Here is a 17,093-nt window from a genome sequence, read left to right on the forward strand (position 1 = left end):
ATGGTGAGCTCAATCATTTACGAGCAATTGGCGTTTTGAAAATTTAGTTCGGTCAGGCTGCCCTATGATAGCTCAACTACATCAGCGAATATTTCTACGTCGAAGCTTTTCACATGTTTGATAAGCATTCCTATAAGTGTACAAATTCATGAATGCATGGGAAAACGGATTCACATCGCACTCTTTTGTGTTTGTTCATTTTTATGAACTCAGTAGTTTTGTTTGTGTGGAAGCTCTTGATAGATAGTTCTGAATGCCATGATGGATATTTGTGTAGCGGCCTGCCTTATTCCACTTAGTACTCCCCACTTTTTCACCACAGCACTTTGAAAACAAATCGGACGACGAGATAGTAGCTTTCGTCTGTCACGATGGCGACCGCCGCGAACTATGGCCCTATCGACCCCCGGTGAAAGATGCGGAGGCTGTGTTCGAGTCGGCAGCGGCGGTGCGTGCTCTTGACTATGCGCAGGAAGTGGCAGCGTTGCACGAGCTGATGCACCGGCACAGCCTCGATCACATCCTCCGGCCCAATGAGGAGCTCTCCACTGTGCGCGACTTCTTTACCAACCTGAGTCGACGCGCGGGGCTTAATCAGATATGGCGAGTCCCCTTCCCGCCTATCTTCCCATCTATGCTATGGTTACTGCCTTTTTGATGGGCAAATCTTTGCTTTCGTGCATTTTTGGTCATAATTAGTTATGTTGCTTGCCTCTTCTCTCTGCCCTAATCTTCCCTCCACATTAAAATGTGTAAAATATTGGGGAATCGCCTTGTTTGATTAAAGAAAGGTCTCTTAGTTTTCTGCGGCTTCGTATTCCAAGTGAGTCCTTTTTCTGTGGCGAATGTGCTTCTCTCCCCTCTCCTTGTCTCTGAAAGTGGCTTAATTATGTCGTTTGCTAAGCAAGGTGTTTTTGAATCTCGGACGACTTTGCTTATTCAAGTCGTCGCGCCGTTCTTAAATAGATCTAAAGAGTTTCACATCTTTTCTTGCTTTTCCGTCACCTTGAAATTGACAAGCTTGTGGTTATGTCGCATTATTTGATGTGCGAGGAGTTTTTTGAACCTCATGTAACTTTTGCATGCATTTGAATGCCTCTTTTCCCTCCCCTCATTCAAAGAATTGTCTTGGCAATTCTTTGATTGCACAGTATGAAATTTTTCGGTTCTCATAAGATATTTACCTTTCCCATTGCATGCATTCATGTTTAAAATATCCTCAACCCTTTATATTTCTTGTTGTAAAGGTAATATGAGAGGAGGAATAATAATTGGTTTTTTTATCTGAACCGTCGACTTATCTTTCTCTTTTCTGAAAAGCTGTTTGGCGCATGAGTAGTTTCACTTCTCTTCATTTCATGAACTTGTGTCAGCATTCTGTTTTGCTTAGCATACTTAAAAAAGTGCTTTAAAGGTTTTTAAACAGTTTGAAGTCATTGCAACAAATTGAGTCACCGATAAACATTCTTGCTGACCTATGCGCCACGGCTTTTTAGGCTAGTAACCTCCCTCCGTGCACACTTTTTTTGTCTTTGCAATAATAATTCAACCGCGAGATTGTCATTGTGCCGAATGGAAAACAGGTTTACATTACCAATTAAAGAAACAGTATAACATTTTCATACTTTTGTCCCACCTTTATTTGGAACAAAGCCTACCACTTATGTATGGGCACCCGTTTTTGTGATCTGTTGATAATCTTAAAGCCGTTTCACTTTTTGTAACGGACATCTCTTTGTTTCGGGCACCACCTGGAGTCCATTGTGCTAAGTTGCTGCTTGAGCTAATTGAAGGAAATCCCATTGTTGCAAGGCAATGCAAGATTTCATACCGCAAAGCCCACCCGCGAGAAGGTTTCCATTTGGGAATAAGACGGTGATACTGCCTCACCCCAACTTTGATGTTTTCTAACATTAGGTAGGGGGTGTTCACTGTTGGAGTGTTTGCTTCTGTAACACAAAATTTTTCCAAGTGGGACTCATGACTCCTTTGTGCCTCGTTGGGAAAGGATTGTAAAAGATAATAGCGATTTATTTAACGGAGATTTTGTTCAAATTTCATTCTTAAAAACGCAATATTTCATGATTAACTTGGGCTTTGTTGAGAGGTGTATTTACTGTAGCTATGAAAATCTGCCATGTTTGAAGGGAGATTCACTTCGATTTCTCGGTTTCTGGTACCGATTCATAAATGCTTTTGCTGACAGTTATTTTTACTAACATTTATTTACTTACGCCTGGTTAAACTTATCAGCATATGCGTCTGTTGGTGTCATTGACTTGCTCACATAAGTTCCACATCCCAAATGTACGCCTGAGTGCACATCGAGTACTTTTGGCTAAGTCGCATTTTCGACTGCAGTAATATTGCCTCAGATTTGCTTCTGAAGGCGTTATTTTTACAGTAAATAGCGACCGAAAGGCTATGAATGTAGATAACGGGTGCAAAGCCTCCTAGGCTTGATACAGGAATCGAAAAACTTTGTAAAGCCAGAATTCCTCCTTCATTGGAACAGAAATCTCTGATGAATGTACAGAATGGCTGGTAGACCGTTAATTGAAGTGATGGAGTCACAAGACCATAACACCGAGCCGATGATTTCAACGTATTTCTGTTACTGAACAGCCGAGATGTTATCATCATAGCCACAGTTAAGGAAGACTTTTAAGAACTAGCAGAAGTACAATTTCTAATGACGATGTTATGGCAATAGCAACGTTAGAATCTTAAAGACGAGCTGCAAAAATAGAATCAAAGATGACAAGTTTGAAGCTTCTTTCCGCTAAAATAGATTCTGAATTGCGAAAAGATTAGTTCATTATCACATTAAACCAAGCAAATAATAAACAAAGTATCTTAGCAGGGCTTGGTAAAAAAATTACCCGTGACTTACCCATTTTATGTTTGTAAAAGTGAATTTTGTGTCCCATATTTGAATACTTATTTGAAAGGTCTACGTTAGAAATAAGTTTTCGTTGAATCGTGGCAAGCTTGTCACGTAAATTGAGTTACTTTAATCCACTCCTTTATTGGTGCAAAAGTCAACTGTCAGTTATGTCAGTATTTGTACTCAATAACTTATGACAACTTTTACTTTACGGGTGTTTCTGCTCGCTTAAAATTTTTTTTAATTCTAATTATTTTCGTGTGTGAAAAAGTTGTGAAGGACTTTTTGTTTCATCTGTCACAACCCCTGTCGTCACTGTCATGCAGTTGAAAGTGAAATGTGTATGTTTGTTTCCTCCTCAATCTTGTATATTTGTTTTGTCTCTTGTTAACTTTTTTAAAAAGTTTCATGAGTGTGGCCTGTTTCATTGAGTCCTTGTACTTGTTTTTTGTCTGTTCTATGAATCCCTATTTGAATTACTTATTTGATGCGTTTTTACAGATTTTTAGGGCGATTGTCCCTGCAACGCTGACGCTTTGACTTAACAGCAGCTTAATTAAGCTATTTCGCTTCCTTTCGAGTTTTTTGGTTGCTTTGTGATTTAGAAAGCGGCAATATACTGCTCCGACCCGCTGAGTTTTTGAGCATAAAAGAGCTGATTTCTTAAAGTACTTAGAATGTTGCGATTTGTGGTTATCGAGTCTCTTTTTTTTTAATTTTGGTTACTGTTTTGATGTGTCCAGACTACGCGCGTCCAGGTTTTCATCATCAGCTTTATGTCAATTTTTTCGAGCAGTATAGTGGTATCGTAGATGAGACTACTGTAAATTTGTAGTAGTTTAGCATGAATTGCATCGTGCTGAAGCCTCAAAACATCAGCAAAATTCGAGCGCACCGTCTGTTGATTGAGCAATTCAATTCTGAAAAGTGGGTAAGCCACGTAGATACAGATATGTCTGTCTCAGTTGAATCTCAAACCACCGACAAAAAGTCAGCCGTTACCATTTAAACCAAATTTCGATCATTTGAGATAATGCAGCAAGTTAACGAAGTCAGGTGAAAGGTGGGATCTCCCCTCCCCTCCCCCCCCCCCCTATTTACGCAAATTTAATTGTGAGACAAACTATTCCAACCGGTTACTACCGTCTATAACCGAATTCGAAATGTTTACTTTGCTTTAATAAGGAGTGAAAACTGCTTACCCCAGCAATTTCATTCCATTTTCTTTTACATCTGGAATTCCTACTATTAAAGTGTGTATTTGGTGCGTATACTGCCCAACTGATAGCTGCGTCGCCCTTGTTTGGAATGTAACGAAAATTTGACATTCCGCCACAATTCCGTCTTCTCTCCCCTATCGATTCTCTGGGTTTCTTCATCGTCGGGACGCATAAAAAAGTGACCACTGTTTTTGATGGTGGCAAAACTGGCATTGGTAGTAGCTTGTTGTTTACTCGTAGCTTTATTAGGGGCTACATCTCTTCACTTTATTTGAGGTATGACATTGATACGATTTAAAATTACTTTAAAATATCTCAAATTTTATAAATTGATAGAAGCCTCACCACAGCTTAACTCAAAATTTTGTGATTTCTTATCCCTTTTTTCTAAGTTTCACAATTGACTGAAATTCCGACTCCATAATTTTGCCTCTGACTGCTTTCACATTTCTCCTGAAGACGTAACCGTTCTGTCTAGACATGCTTGTGGAGTTAATTTGCCAATTATTTGCTTGATATTGTTTGAAATAAGACCGCAAATCGGCCAGCTGGAAACCTATCATAATATATTTACAAATAGGTAATAATTCCAATTCAACTAAACCGGTCTACTTCTTTGGAATCCCTAGGATAAGAAACACTCGAGTATTCTATTTTTTGCATTCCCTCCAAATTCCACCCGAGAAGTCGATGCAGCACTTTTTTGCTTGAATCGAGCTTAACTTCCAAATTTGAATTGACCATTTAGTACCTAATTATAGCACCACTTTTTCTTGATGATCGCGTTGCCACATTTGGTATAATCAACCAATTCAGGTTTTTTTTTGGATTTTCGATTATTATGGAAATGCTTTGCAGTATGTTCATTATCATTAATATCACTTACTTTACTCCCTTTCCCAGGACGGTGGTTCGTCTAACCTCCGCACTGTTGGGCAACTACGTCCACAGTCTGGCCCCATCGACTTCTTCCATCCTTGTGTTCGGCAAGCAGCTGACTATTGGCACGGTGCAAGGCCCCGAGGTCAACCTTAACAAGCCTATGAATCCTCGCCAACTCTGCGACCTCCTTCAAAACACTGTCTTTCCTGTCAACCCGCTCCTGGTCTCTCTCCAGCAGGAACTCATTCTCTATGTATCCGCCCTACTCATTAAGGACAAATCGCTGTTTAAGGACATTGCTATAATTCGACTAGGGTGGGTCCAACTTCCTCTCTATTTCTCTCATTCCCCATATTGTCATTTGCTTTCTAAATGTCAGTGAATCAAGAGTCATTTATCACTGTTTGGAGTGAATTTTGTCTCTATGATTTTAACGTTTTTTGGTCACGTCTAGTTGAGCTTGGTGCCCTTTGAGTTAAGGCCTCGAAGAGTACCTTTTTAAATGCCTTCACAACCGAACCGGTTTAGAAGTATTGATTTTATTATTTTTACGACAGAAATTCCCCGACTCCTCATTTGTTCGGTTTTGTTCTTCATTTTTTTGTGTGAGCTTCACTGTAAATAAGTTGATTAATTCAACTCTGCTGGAATTACGTTGTAGTCGTTAGCCATGGCTGAACCTAGGTTTGACTGGTCATTTGAGTGCTGTCAACGGTGTTAATTTTTCCTGTTTGTTCTGTTGTTTTTTTCTCGAATTTTTATGAACTAGGCCTCTCCAAGCTTTACCTATTGTTAATTATACAACTAATTCTCGATTCTTCAGACCTTATTACATCAGCATTCGGTGCAATAAGTACGACCATCTGCTGAATTTAGGAAGATGCATTGTACTGGTCACTGTCAACTAAACTTTTGCCATTTCTTGTCCTTCTCTAATTTTATGCCTGATCTCTTGTGACTTCTTTTTTCCCGAAACTTATCTTGCAGATAACTAGCCAGAATTTTTTGGACGCTTCCATTTAAGATTTTACCTAATTTCCGTGATTCATAGTTCAATTTGAGTACATTACTTTCCATCCTTTTAGTGTGGTCAGTGCTTGTCTCAAACCTTTTTGTTTGAACTGTAAAACCACAATGACTTCATTCAGACTGCTTATATTTTTTAAACTCTTGGTTCTTCCCAAGTTCATTAGAAAGAGCCTTCTGCCAGAGATGTTCCAAAGGTCTTGGCATCTTATTCATCGCCAATGATAAAGGTGGTAGAATTGTTGGGACTGCTCTTGTCGTAGGACTAGTTCCCTATTTAGTACATCGTTGATTTTTCATGTTTACTTTTCCTTCATGACTTTTCTTCAATTCCCTTTTATCAGCTTCACTCTTGTTTCATGTGATAAGCGCCACGCCAAGAGCGGTCGATTTGGCTTAAATCCTGCTCTTCCAGTCTTTGTTTTGATTCGCGTTGTCGGTGCCATTCGCTGACTTCGGTACTCTGAATGAGAATCCTACTTTCTCAGTTAAAATCATTCCGTCATTCTAACATTACTTTTCACTTCTAAACTTGCGCTTTTTCACGTGCTGACAGTTAATGGGAGGTTTTTTAATAATAGTTCTGTTTCATAGGAATCACTTTCTTGTGATTTCTAAGTTAAGTTGACATCCCATCAAATTTAACATGAGGTTGAATGCTTTTGACGTAAATTTTAGGGTCCTTCAATTGATCAGGACTTCGTTCTAAAGTATACACCTTCTGAAGTAGTAGAAGTTGTTCGAGTTTGGTTCTACCACTAGTACGTTCGAGCTCCTGTGGTCAGTTTTCTGATGTCGTTCAAAAGTCGCCACTTCTTACCCGTTTCTCGGGAACTGTAAAACTGGGTGGAGTCTTACTTTGAGATATCCAGTGTAGAATGGCATTTGTTTAAGTCTTGCATACCGTCATTGTTGAGGCTACTTGTCCTTTGGACTTACATGAGTATTCATGACGGTCCTTTATTTAGCTTATCGAAGATAGGATTCCATATGAAATGCTTGGTCACTGAATGCCTTAGGATGAGCCTCGTTTAAGATTTTCACTCTTTCTACACGTAGATTTGTAAAGCTAGTGGTCCGGTTTATCACCTGCCACCATGATGAGGCTTTGTAAATTATGGTCTACAACGAATCCACTAATTGGCTGCAAATTTCCCCATGAGGGCTTATCGAGAACAGGAAACACCATGAAGTGAATAGTCACAATCCTCAAACCTCCACCAATTGCATTCTTTACTAAAATTAATCCTGTTAACTTCTTTTACTTTTTTATCCTCTCATACCCCCACCCACTCATTTAAGCACTTGGCATTATAGCTACGTACCGATATCTGCTTTTCAGAATAGTCTGTTTGAAAAGAATGGCGCTGGTAGTAGTGGCTCATGGTGGCTAATCGTGTTGGCCGGGCAATACTTGTCCTATATTAAAACAACGGAAATCGATGTTCAGAGGGGCTTGTTATGATGGTAGGTTAATTGCTTCCTTCCTTTTGTATCTACCTGTATGGAAGAATGGATAGTCGATTGTATTGTCAAGGTGCTGGAGGTCTTTCGCCCTGATAGAGGTTCGTGCCGCATTGATTGGGAAGGTTGTACAGATCCCATTTTCGAGGCGATGCAATCAATATGTTAAACTTAACCATTATTTACTGCTCGTCTGAAGGGCGAAAAACTATGGGATCATGGAGTGTATTTGGTCATCATGAAAACGCGACTTTGTTCTCCCTGTACAGTGTCCGACTCCTGACTGTAGGCTAAATAACCCTGTTTTTAAGAGCGACATCTGCTTTACTTAGCGTTACCTTATTTCAGGAGGATCTCTCCATTCTTTACTCATTAATTGACATCAGATACCTCATTTTTCATCATTTAGCTGTTCAATGTATTCACTGTCAGAACGTGAACATAGAGACAATTGCTTTTCCAGCGTTTATCCAATTATCGAATTGGCTGCCTAACTCTGTTTGATGCGTCTTCAATTCAGCCTTATCCATCACCTTTGTCTAAGCTCAGGTCCTGCCCTTGTTGTCCATTTTTGAACTATAAGGTTGAGAGAACAAAACTCCTCAAAGTGTTGCTGATTTAGCATCAATTTACTTTGGAAGTTTGTTTTATCGGGCATTTCTAAGAAAACATTGATTATGGAATACCTCACGGGGTCTGTACGTTCTCCCATTTAATAATTCTGATCGCACGTTATGTGAGCTATTGATGGGAATGACTTGAAGGGTACCACATGACCAAAATCTACGCAGAACCCGCCTAGATAAACGTACAGCTAAAAAGTGCTGCCTATTGGCGAGGTACTCTGTACCGTAGAGCAGCACTTCACCTCCCTCATTTGTCTTCTTAGCTGGCTCTTGGAGGCAATGAAGCTGCAACTCGAAGCGGAAGAGGCACGGTCAGCAACCAAGTGCGGCGATGGCGATTGCAATGGCAAATGTAATGGAATCGGAGAGGCGGGGCACCTTGGGGACACCGCTGAAACGTTGACGGAGGCGCGTAGTCTTGGCGCCTGCCGCCTACATTCGCTTTCTCCCTCGAGTCTGAAGAGTCTCCTATATCGCACTCTATGTTCCGACTCTATGGAGCATAGCCACAACTCCCACTGCCCATGGCGACGTAACAGCCCACACTTGCGTGAAGGTGAGCCCACGCACCTATACTCACTTTTATGCCATTCATTTGTTCTTATTGTCATCTTGCTCGCTCTTGCGTTCAAGTAAGTTTACATGCCTTTAGTTGGTACCTTCAGGTCCCTTCTTTCTACTTTTGTCATGGAATTCCTTCAGACTTGTTAAATTCGAATTCTCGAAAGTTGTATGCAGCAGTGAGGAAATCCTCGTACCTCTTTGGGTTTTTTTGTGTTTCTTATCATTTTGGGAATTTACGAGTTGTTAAAGCTAAATTTAGACCTTAGACTTATAAAGGAAGAATGGGACAAATTTCTAGAGATCAAAGCTTTCCTTACTTTTTTCATTTACACGCCTATCAGCGTTTATTTGAATGTAAAGTTAGTTTGGCATGGGAGACTTTCAGAACTGCAGAAAATCCTAGGATGTTCTGCTTTATTTCATCATTTTGTAAATGCCATCCTCTCAGGTACTCATGGGAGTTGAATTGGTTTGAACTCCCATGGAGTGAGGTTTAGATTGTAAGGGACATGTAGCAGCGCCCACCTTCCTCCTCCCAAAGGGGTCACTGTGATTAGTATACAATGCGGTGAGCTGTGTAAGCTCTGGATAAACTGTTCCTTATAATGGATGGCAAATTTGACCCGTTATCATAGTAACACTTCATATTTTAGCTCACGTAATGTTTCTTTTTTAACTCGACAAGTTAAATTTAGTGGCAACACACGGCTTAGGGATTTCTCCCAAGCGGACACGTTTGATTCGACATTAATTCAGACAGTCTCTTTTGTCTTTCATCCTAAAACTACTCGACACCGTTAAGTTTTTAGTAATGTGTTGTCTCGCGAAAGGAATTTTTAAAATGGAACATTTTTCGTCGATAAGTTTTATGTTAGTGGCTATTAAATAGCACCTTGAACCAATTTCTTTGTATTTTCTTGTTATGGAATTCAGTAAGTTAGGTACCATGGTACTTGACGACTATGATGTCGTCGGACTTCTGCTTGTTTTGATTCGGCATTAGTTACTTTAAGGTGGGCAAATAAACTTGTGTTTTTAATAACAAAATTGAAAATATGGAAATCTTAAAATAATTTGCTAGGTTGCAGGATTAAAGTGGCGCGCATCTTAGAAGTGTGGGGTGCGTATTTGATAGTGGATTGTTGCTGAATATAGCAACGTGAAACTCCATTTGCCTCATTATAATTTAGAGTGGACAAGAGCCGGTTCTTTCTGTGGGGGCGGTAAACACACCAGAACTACGTAAGAACATTTTTCATTTTAAAAAGTTGGCGTCCATCAACTTTGTCAGCGTGACCACCACCAAGGTAGCACCGATGACGAAGCAAAGGAGGGTGTTTTAGAATGGTTTAATCGTACAGGCAAATATTCTTACATCAAAGCTTTTTAGGTACCACTTAAACTCTAGTATAGGTGTATGAATGTAACCAATGGCTGCTTGGGACAGTGAATGCTTTTGACACTCCTTAAAGTTTGCTTTCTTTTCTTCTGTGAACCCAAATTTCCGGTTCCTTTTAAATTTACTTTGTAACCACTACTGTAACCTTGCATGGTACTGAGGAGTTCTAAACAATAAAATGGATTGTTTTAGAGTCGCCAGCGCCATCGGATGAGAAGTCTCCCCAGGATGTACTTTTTCAACGCCAGTTAGATGGATGTCTTGGACGTGTACCAAACACCTTCTACGAATCGGTCTACCACATTCTTGAAAGGGCACCTTGTGGTGTTCTCATAGCGTCCAACCTACTGCCTCAGGTTAGCATTCCCCTTTTGTAATTTGCTGCACTTCTGAAGCGTTGAAAGTGTCATAAATCAAGGGACGGAAGAATTGGCCACTTGCAGCATAGGCAAGATGGAAAGAATGATCAATCATGAAGTATTTTAATGCCGAATATTCGATTTGATCTACTTTAAGCTGGGTGATCCATTGCTGTGGTTAATCAAGCACTGTGCGCCCCTAATTTCTTCGAAGCGAAGTTTTACCATCTAAATTGGATCGAAAGCATGAGATGATAATCGAATGACTTTCGTAATTTCGGGATAAAAGGAGACTCTTGTGATGCTTGACTTTTTTCTAGCCTCTCTTATTTTAATTCGTGTGATTTGTTTCGAGGAGCCTTTTTTGTTGCGCTACCAACAATAGCGGGAGGTAATCACCCCCACTTTTTGACTCGCTATCATCCGCTCTGGTCTCCTGCTTAATAAACTCATTTTTGATATTAAACATGTCAGAAGTACCGGGTCTTTCACGAAGATTTGATGTACTCCGTGCTCTTCCTTAGCCAACTTGTCTGTTTCAACCCGTTTGTGATGTAATCATCCCATCACTTTGCAAATTGTTCATAAATTACACCAAATTTGAGTCACTCACCCATACTTTTACAATGAACTAAAATTTGGTGAATAACGGACAGAAACTTCATGCAACTTGATGGGCGAAAATGTCTTGTAGAGTTTGTCTGCTGAGCATTTTGTGTCAAATTTTGTAAGAGACCAAAAGGGATTGTCTTCAAAAATCTGTTAAAAGACTTCTGTGCTAAAGTTACTCTTTCTCTATTTTGGTGGCACCTCTTTTCCCCCAAGATCACGAACGAATGCAAGTCAATGGAATGTAGCTAAAAGTATAACATGCTCGGATTTTCTAATTTACTGCATCAAAACTGTGGTCGAATCATCTGACTAAACTACTTTTAGTAACGATGTCTTATTTTCTGAAGTCGCTGTCACTCTGTGGTAGCTCGATCGTGTAGTATTAAGTAAATCTTTCCTTCTTCAGCTCTATTTATTCTCACCGTTTTTGTTGCATTCAATAGAAGCGCACTTTGCGATATTTTTCCGATCCTTGTTACCCAGGTCACACTTTCATAATTCTCTAAATGGTACTCGGCCTAGTATCCGTTCGTGTCGAAATTACAACCCAGCGCACCCGACTGGTGTGCCTTTTAAAATGCTATCTCTATCTTCCAAGTACATTCAGCTCTTCGATCAGGCATTATTAATTAACAATTCTCCTCTATTAAATAAAATTCTAAATTACTCCTCGTAGTTTGATGTCTTCGTTGTTGTTGTACCTGACGAACATTTACTGTGGTGATTTCACAAATCTCCTTCGAGGCTCATCTCCCATAGTTATTTAATAATTCCCATTGTCTCTAGCTAAAACCAAAACTAATCCCTTCCACCAGATTAGTCATTTTTTTTATTAAAATAAAGTAACCTCCCGTATCAGTCCGCTTAGTCATAAGTACAGCACTGTCAGAATCAAATCAACATTCTACTTTCATCATATCAAATAATTACTAAATTACTTGCACTTATTATTATCATTTTGTTTCTGGTTCAGCAGACGTAAACTCTGTTTTCCAAAATCTCTTTTCCGTTCGCCGGAAAAGGGCGTGTCCGGAAATAATTAAAAAAGCGGCTGAGGCGGGAACAGGCAGAGGATGGGGGGGGGGAGAGGCCATGCCAGGAAAAGGAGTATGGTGGATGGGGGGAGGAAGCAATGGTGGTCGCTTACATCCTTTTTTCATTCATGGGCAAACATCTTTGTGCATTTTCGACTCCATGTGTTCGTTTTATTCATATCCGGGTGACGAATAAGGTAGACATCTGACCCGGTATGTTTTTTTAGAATAAAAGGTAATTAGCTGTAGAAAGCTTCTTAAAATAAGTTGCCAGGTTACATAATCACAATTACAATTCATACCCCTTTCCAAACACGACAGGCTAAGCATAAAGTTCATTTTTATGGAATGTTTAGTCTGTAGAAGCCGTCATCCTGGTTCTGGTTACTTCCGATTCCATCTCATTTTTATTTCCCAACTGTTTATCCCATTTTGGAAGTGTCTGATTCTAGTGTGAGGAGGGGACGATAGTCATCATTTGGAGGAATACCATCGGGTGTATACGGAGAATGGAAATGAGGATAAAAGGAGTCATCCTCTCACTTCCTCTCCCTCCCATCCTAAAATGAGGTTGAAATTCCTTTCACGAGTAAATTTTGCAGTATGCGATGTAGGGCGTGAGACGGAACTTTCTTCTAACTAGCTAGTCTTGGCTGTTTTGCAAAAAGGTGAGGCTTTTTCTTGAATATCTTTGGGATGCCGATACCGAAGATTTGTAGGGCAGATAGACGTTGACTGTAACTGTCTCGCCTTCAGTGAGGGTACAGTTGAGTCCGTAGTTCACCACATACACAAGGGGGGCGTAGTTTTGTGGGACTAAAGCAGTACGTTGCTTAGACATGTAGCGTGTTTAGTGGGTATTGGACTGTTTTAGTATAATTAATGACATGTTTGCTGAATACAGCAACATGAAAACCCATTTGCTCTGTCATAAGTTAGGGGGCAAGCGAGCTATGATTCATATCTTTATATGTAAAGGAATCAAAGGATAAACTGATAGTTTGGACATTTTAGTATCATCTTTTAGTATATGCTTCCCCCGCTTTCCCTTTCTAATTGGTGTAGGCGTAAACCGATCGTTTTATTACTCACGTAAAGCATTAATGAAAGTTTTTTATTGATACTTTAACTTCAGATTATTTTAACGTGTCAGTAGCGGAATGCAAATCTTTGTTATGATGACTGTATGGTATTTCTGAACGTGACGCTTCATTATCTGATTATACTTTTAGGCCATTTTTGCCTGGGAATACTTTCTCCTACCGCATCTCACACCTTCTTCAAATGCTACATGGTAGACGTTAGGAGAAGCATTTGCAGCCACAGTTGTGTGATGGGGTTGGATTCAGTTCGTGAAGTAGACAAACTCAATTTGCATACTTCGGATTCTGCTGGCACTTTTTGTTATAAGGGTTTAAAATAAAGTAAAACGGTAGAGGGCACATTAAACGGGATTGAACCGATGGACCGTTGCATGCCGCAAGTTCCCCTAAGTTGTGATAAGTCCTTGTGTTGAGTTATACCGGAATCCATATGAGCTTTTTGAGCCATCTAAAACAGGGCTCAAAGGTCTATTCACTGTTTATCTCTTCCAGAATGGTGGGTTTAGTTGTCGGGGGAACATTGCTTGGTAGTAAACTAGCATCTATTGTTTTACTTGTATCTCTGTTGCAGCATCCAGACCTGTGATAATTTTCTAGCCAAATTCTTGGGGTTGATAGTCAATCTTGAAAGATGGTTTTATTCAATTCCTTACCTTAAACCGTAGAAATAAGCAGGTTTCATTATTCATTTTCATGTTCTGACGAGGCATTTATCACTTTGCGTTTGTGTGGGATCGTATTCTCACTGCGACAAATGGAGCTATCGTTATCTTCTTGCACCGTTGATAAACTTAAATCAGTGCTGTCGCCTTTTTGCCTTAATGCCTTCATTGGTTTTGTTTGCGAGTTTCAGCCAGACAACTAATAAAATCAAATCTCTCTAAAACCCTCCAAACGAGTTAAAATTGTTGGAATTGTAGCGTTAGTCGAGGCCTGTTTATTTGTCTTGTCATTGTTCGACTAACATTGTGGAGTAAATTGGTAGCTTTTAGACCATCGGTAGACGATGTCTCGAGATGTCTATAGCCCATTGACCATACGGCAAAACTCGTCGAAAAATAATGTAAATTTTTTTGTTGGACGCCTCTAGCTTTATATCAAATTGTAAAATCAGGAGTCATTGAATACTTAGTTGATTTCCCGTGTAGCCACCTGTTTACCTTCGAATTAACCACTTTTCTTGAACTGACAGTGTTAGCAAGCCCTGCTGCTGAATTCACTTGCTGCTGCAATTTTTTTAACTTGCAACCGCTGACTATTTTTTATACACCCTGTTGGCAGAACCCCACACTCACGGACATGACACCACACGATCTGAACTTGGTGGTCGAGGTGGAGCGCATGCTGAGCGACATCAAGGATCCCGCGTACCGCGCGCTCTTCGTCGAAACAGTAATGGTGATCGCAGTCATTCTGGAGCGCAATCAGGAGCTCTCCTTCACCGAAGTGGTCGATTTCCGTTTAGTCATTCAAAACGCCATCAAGGACTTTGCCATCATCAATCATATCAGCTTGTGAGTCTTACGCCTCTCCCTTAGATTCGCGTCTCTCCAATCCTCTCCCCTTCTTCCACTTAAGCAATGCTTATGCCAAAAGTTTTGCGGCAACTTATTACCGGGTTCAGAAACTCGGAATTTCAGTGAATTACATCCGTGGTAGCCTTTGAAACCGCTGTTTCTTTTTCATGCCTGTTGCCTTTCTCTGTGCAAGCTTCTTAATTACCTGTTTTAAGCATATATGTTGTTGGCAGAAACCCTTTAAAATTTCCTATGTTCTCTAGGTTTTATCATCGGCTCTCGATTCTGTTTAAGAAGTTGGGTATCGAGTCTGTGATGGGAGTTTGAGCAAATCATAAAGATTAATCACTCACTTATTTTTGTCACTGCACTTCAAAAGACTTCACAACATCTATAGGTGAATTGTTACTAAGTTTAGGAATTGAAGGCTTCGGTAAATCCCATCTTAATTCAAACGATCTGAATTTGCACCTGGGGATATAAGCGTGCACTGGATTTTGCGGAATGACTGTTGCTTTTGCAATAATTATTTCATAATCTCAGAGTCCAAAACTTCGATGCGTTGTATTTGCGCCACTCCAACTTGGAGAATCGAACTTACCATTTTTGCCTGTCTTTTTTGTTTGGTGCACTTCCCGATTGTTTGATTCGCTTTCTATGGCAGATAAATTGCAATGCTTCAAATATCCATTATATATTTTTTTATATTTTTACCATTCCTCAAAGTTTGCATGAGTTTGGTTATCACGTCTGCGGGACGCACGGTCTTCCATTCGCCCATCCATCAAACCTTTTCATGATCGCAAATGTACTCATTTTTCGTAAAATGTATACTATAATTCCCATCAGATCTAAAATATATGGATTTTAACTAACCTTATTTGTAGTTGGCATGAGTATTTTAATGACTAATTTGTAAGGCAGATATGGTATGATTATTTTTATGATTGTTAATAGCTGTATTTGTTCCTTGAAGGCCACCTTTTGTCTCGGCAAAGTAAAGATATCTGACCCGATTGTCTGTCCCTTTCCATTTTAGTAATGAGAATTGTCATGAGAATAGACTGGCAACGCCTACCCGACATTCGAAACGGCGTCTCTCTTGGCCGGAGGACGAAGTGGTGACAGACAACTGGGAGGCCTACACCCGTTTCGCTTCCACACCTGCCAACATTCGTTTGGGTACCACTTCCTTCCTCGCTAAGGCTTCCATAGCCCTTCTCCTTCATGGAACCATCAACTTGAGTGATGTCAACAAGGAAGCTTGCTGTGTTTCCTAAATACGGCACTTTTGTCCTCCCTGTCATCGATGTGATCCGCCATCTTAGCCCAAAGTCCATCTAGAGACGTGGATTTCTGCGCAATATTTATCCTTTTTTCTCTTTCACATCCGATTTGATTCACTACTTATCGCTGACTTATTTCTGGTTTGATTTGTGCCTCAAACAGTAGAACCAAATGTATCACTGGATAATTTTTGACGTCATGGGCGTGAACTTCTCACTGCAAAGAGTGGGGAGTTGGGGGGGGGGGGCGTTTTCGATTAAAATTAAATCTTCGAGGTGCAATGAAGGTGAGCTATTGTGTTTTTTAGATCCTGTGCAATCCGTCTTTGCTATTGACCTGCTGGCGTGAGTGATGGACCAAATGGCTAATGCCTAGCCTAACTGAGAGGGCACGGTCGTAGGGGGTAAATAGGTGGGTCCATTAACACGCCGTGCATCAAAAGGCGATAAGAAGCTCGGTAGGTTTTTTTCCACTTCTTTCATTTGTCGTACGAAAGCTTTCCTCATTTTAAACCACTTGCTGCCTGATTGAGTCATTGTGAAGAATGGCTTTTGTGTTTTTATATCCCAAAGTCAAGGAACCGGACGCATCATTGGTTATCCTGGAACGAATTCCACAACTGCACCACTCCATCTGCACAAGACTACGCTTTGTGTGTTTTCACTTGCCAAATACCAAGCAACAAGTGCAGCTGAAATTCACCCACTCGATGGAATCCAAATTCGCTTTTGAAAGCAACCGGGACTGCTCACTCAATTGGAAGAAAGTCATACCCTTATTTTAGCATGACGTCCCAAGGTCTCGTACTCCAACACTTACCAATGTAGTTTGAAGTTTGGTTAAGGTGGGAGGGAGACACCACCTCACCCCATCTTCCGCATTCTTCTCATACTTGGGTAGTAACCTACGAAATAGGATAAGCAGTAGGGAGGTAAAAGTGATGTTGAAATGACGGTCACGAAAGCAAGAACAGCTTTCAATGGCTCGACACACATAATTTTGATCAAAATGCGTGGGTAATTAGGTTCCCACTAATGTAAAATTACGTAACAATAGTTTACCCAACTGTGTACCTGAAAAACAGCATCTTTTAGAGGACAACTTGATGCTCCA

At 40.3% G+C, this 17,093-nt stretch overlaps 1 protein-coding gene across 1 annotated transcript in view; it reads left to right on the top strand. All coding sequences in view use genetic code 11, as the record gives it.

The window, feature by feature from the left end:
- Positions 1-15,973, top strand: part of EGR_03964 (Phosphorylase b kinase regulatory subunit beta) — a gene marked incomplete at both ends in the record, with an annotated part of 30,004 nt that extends 14,031 nt beyond the window's left edge. The window contains 6 exons of the mRNA XM_024493213.1: positions 323-642; positions 5,011-5,304; positions 8,369-8,661; positions 10,261-10,424; positions 14,458-14,690; positions 15,733-15,973. Of these exons, the coding sequence (XP_024352312.1) occupies positions 323-642; positions 5,011-5,304; positions 8,369-8,661; positions 10,261-10,424; positions 14,458-14,690; positions 15,733-15,973 (1,545 nt within the window). The remainder of the gene's footprint in view (positions 1-322; positions 643-5,010; positions 5,305-8,368; positions 8,662-10,260; positions 10,425-14,457; positions 14,691-15,732) is intronic.
- Positions 15,974-17,093: the final 1,120 nt, after the last annotated feature.

Source organism: Echinococcus granulosus, assembly GCF_000524195.1.
Source record: "Echinococcus granulosus chromosome Unknown EG_S00023, whole genome shotgun sequence".
NCBI classification, from domain to species: domain Eukaryota; kingdom Metazoa; phylum Platyhelminthes; class Cestoda; order Cyclophyllidea; family Taeniidae; genus Echinococcus; species Echinococcus granulosus.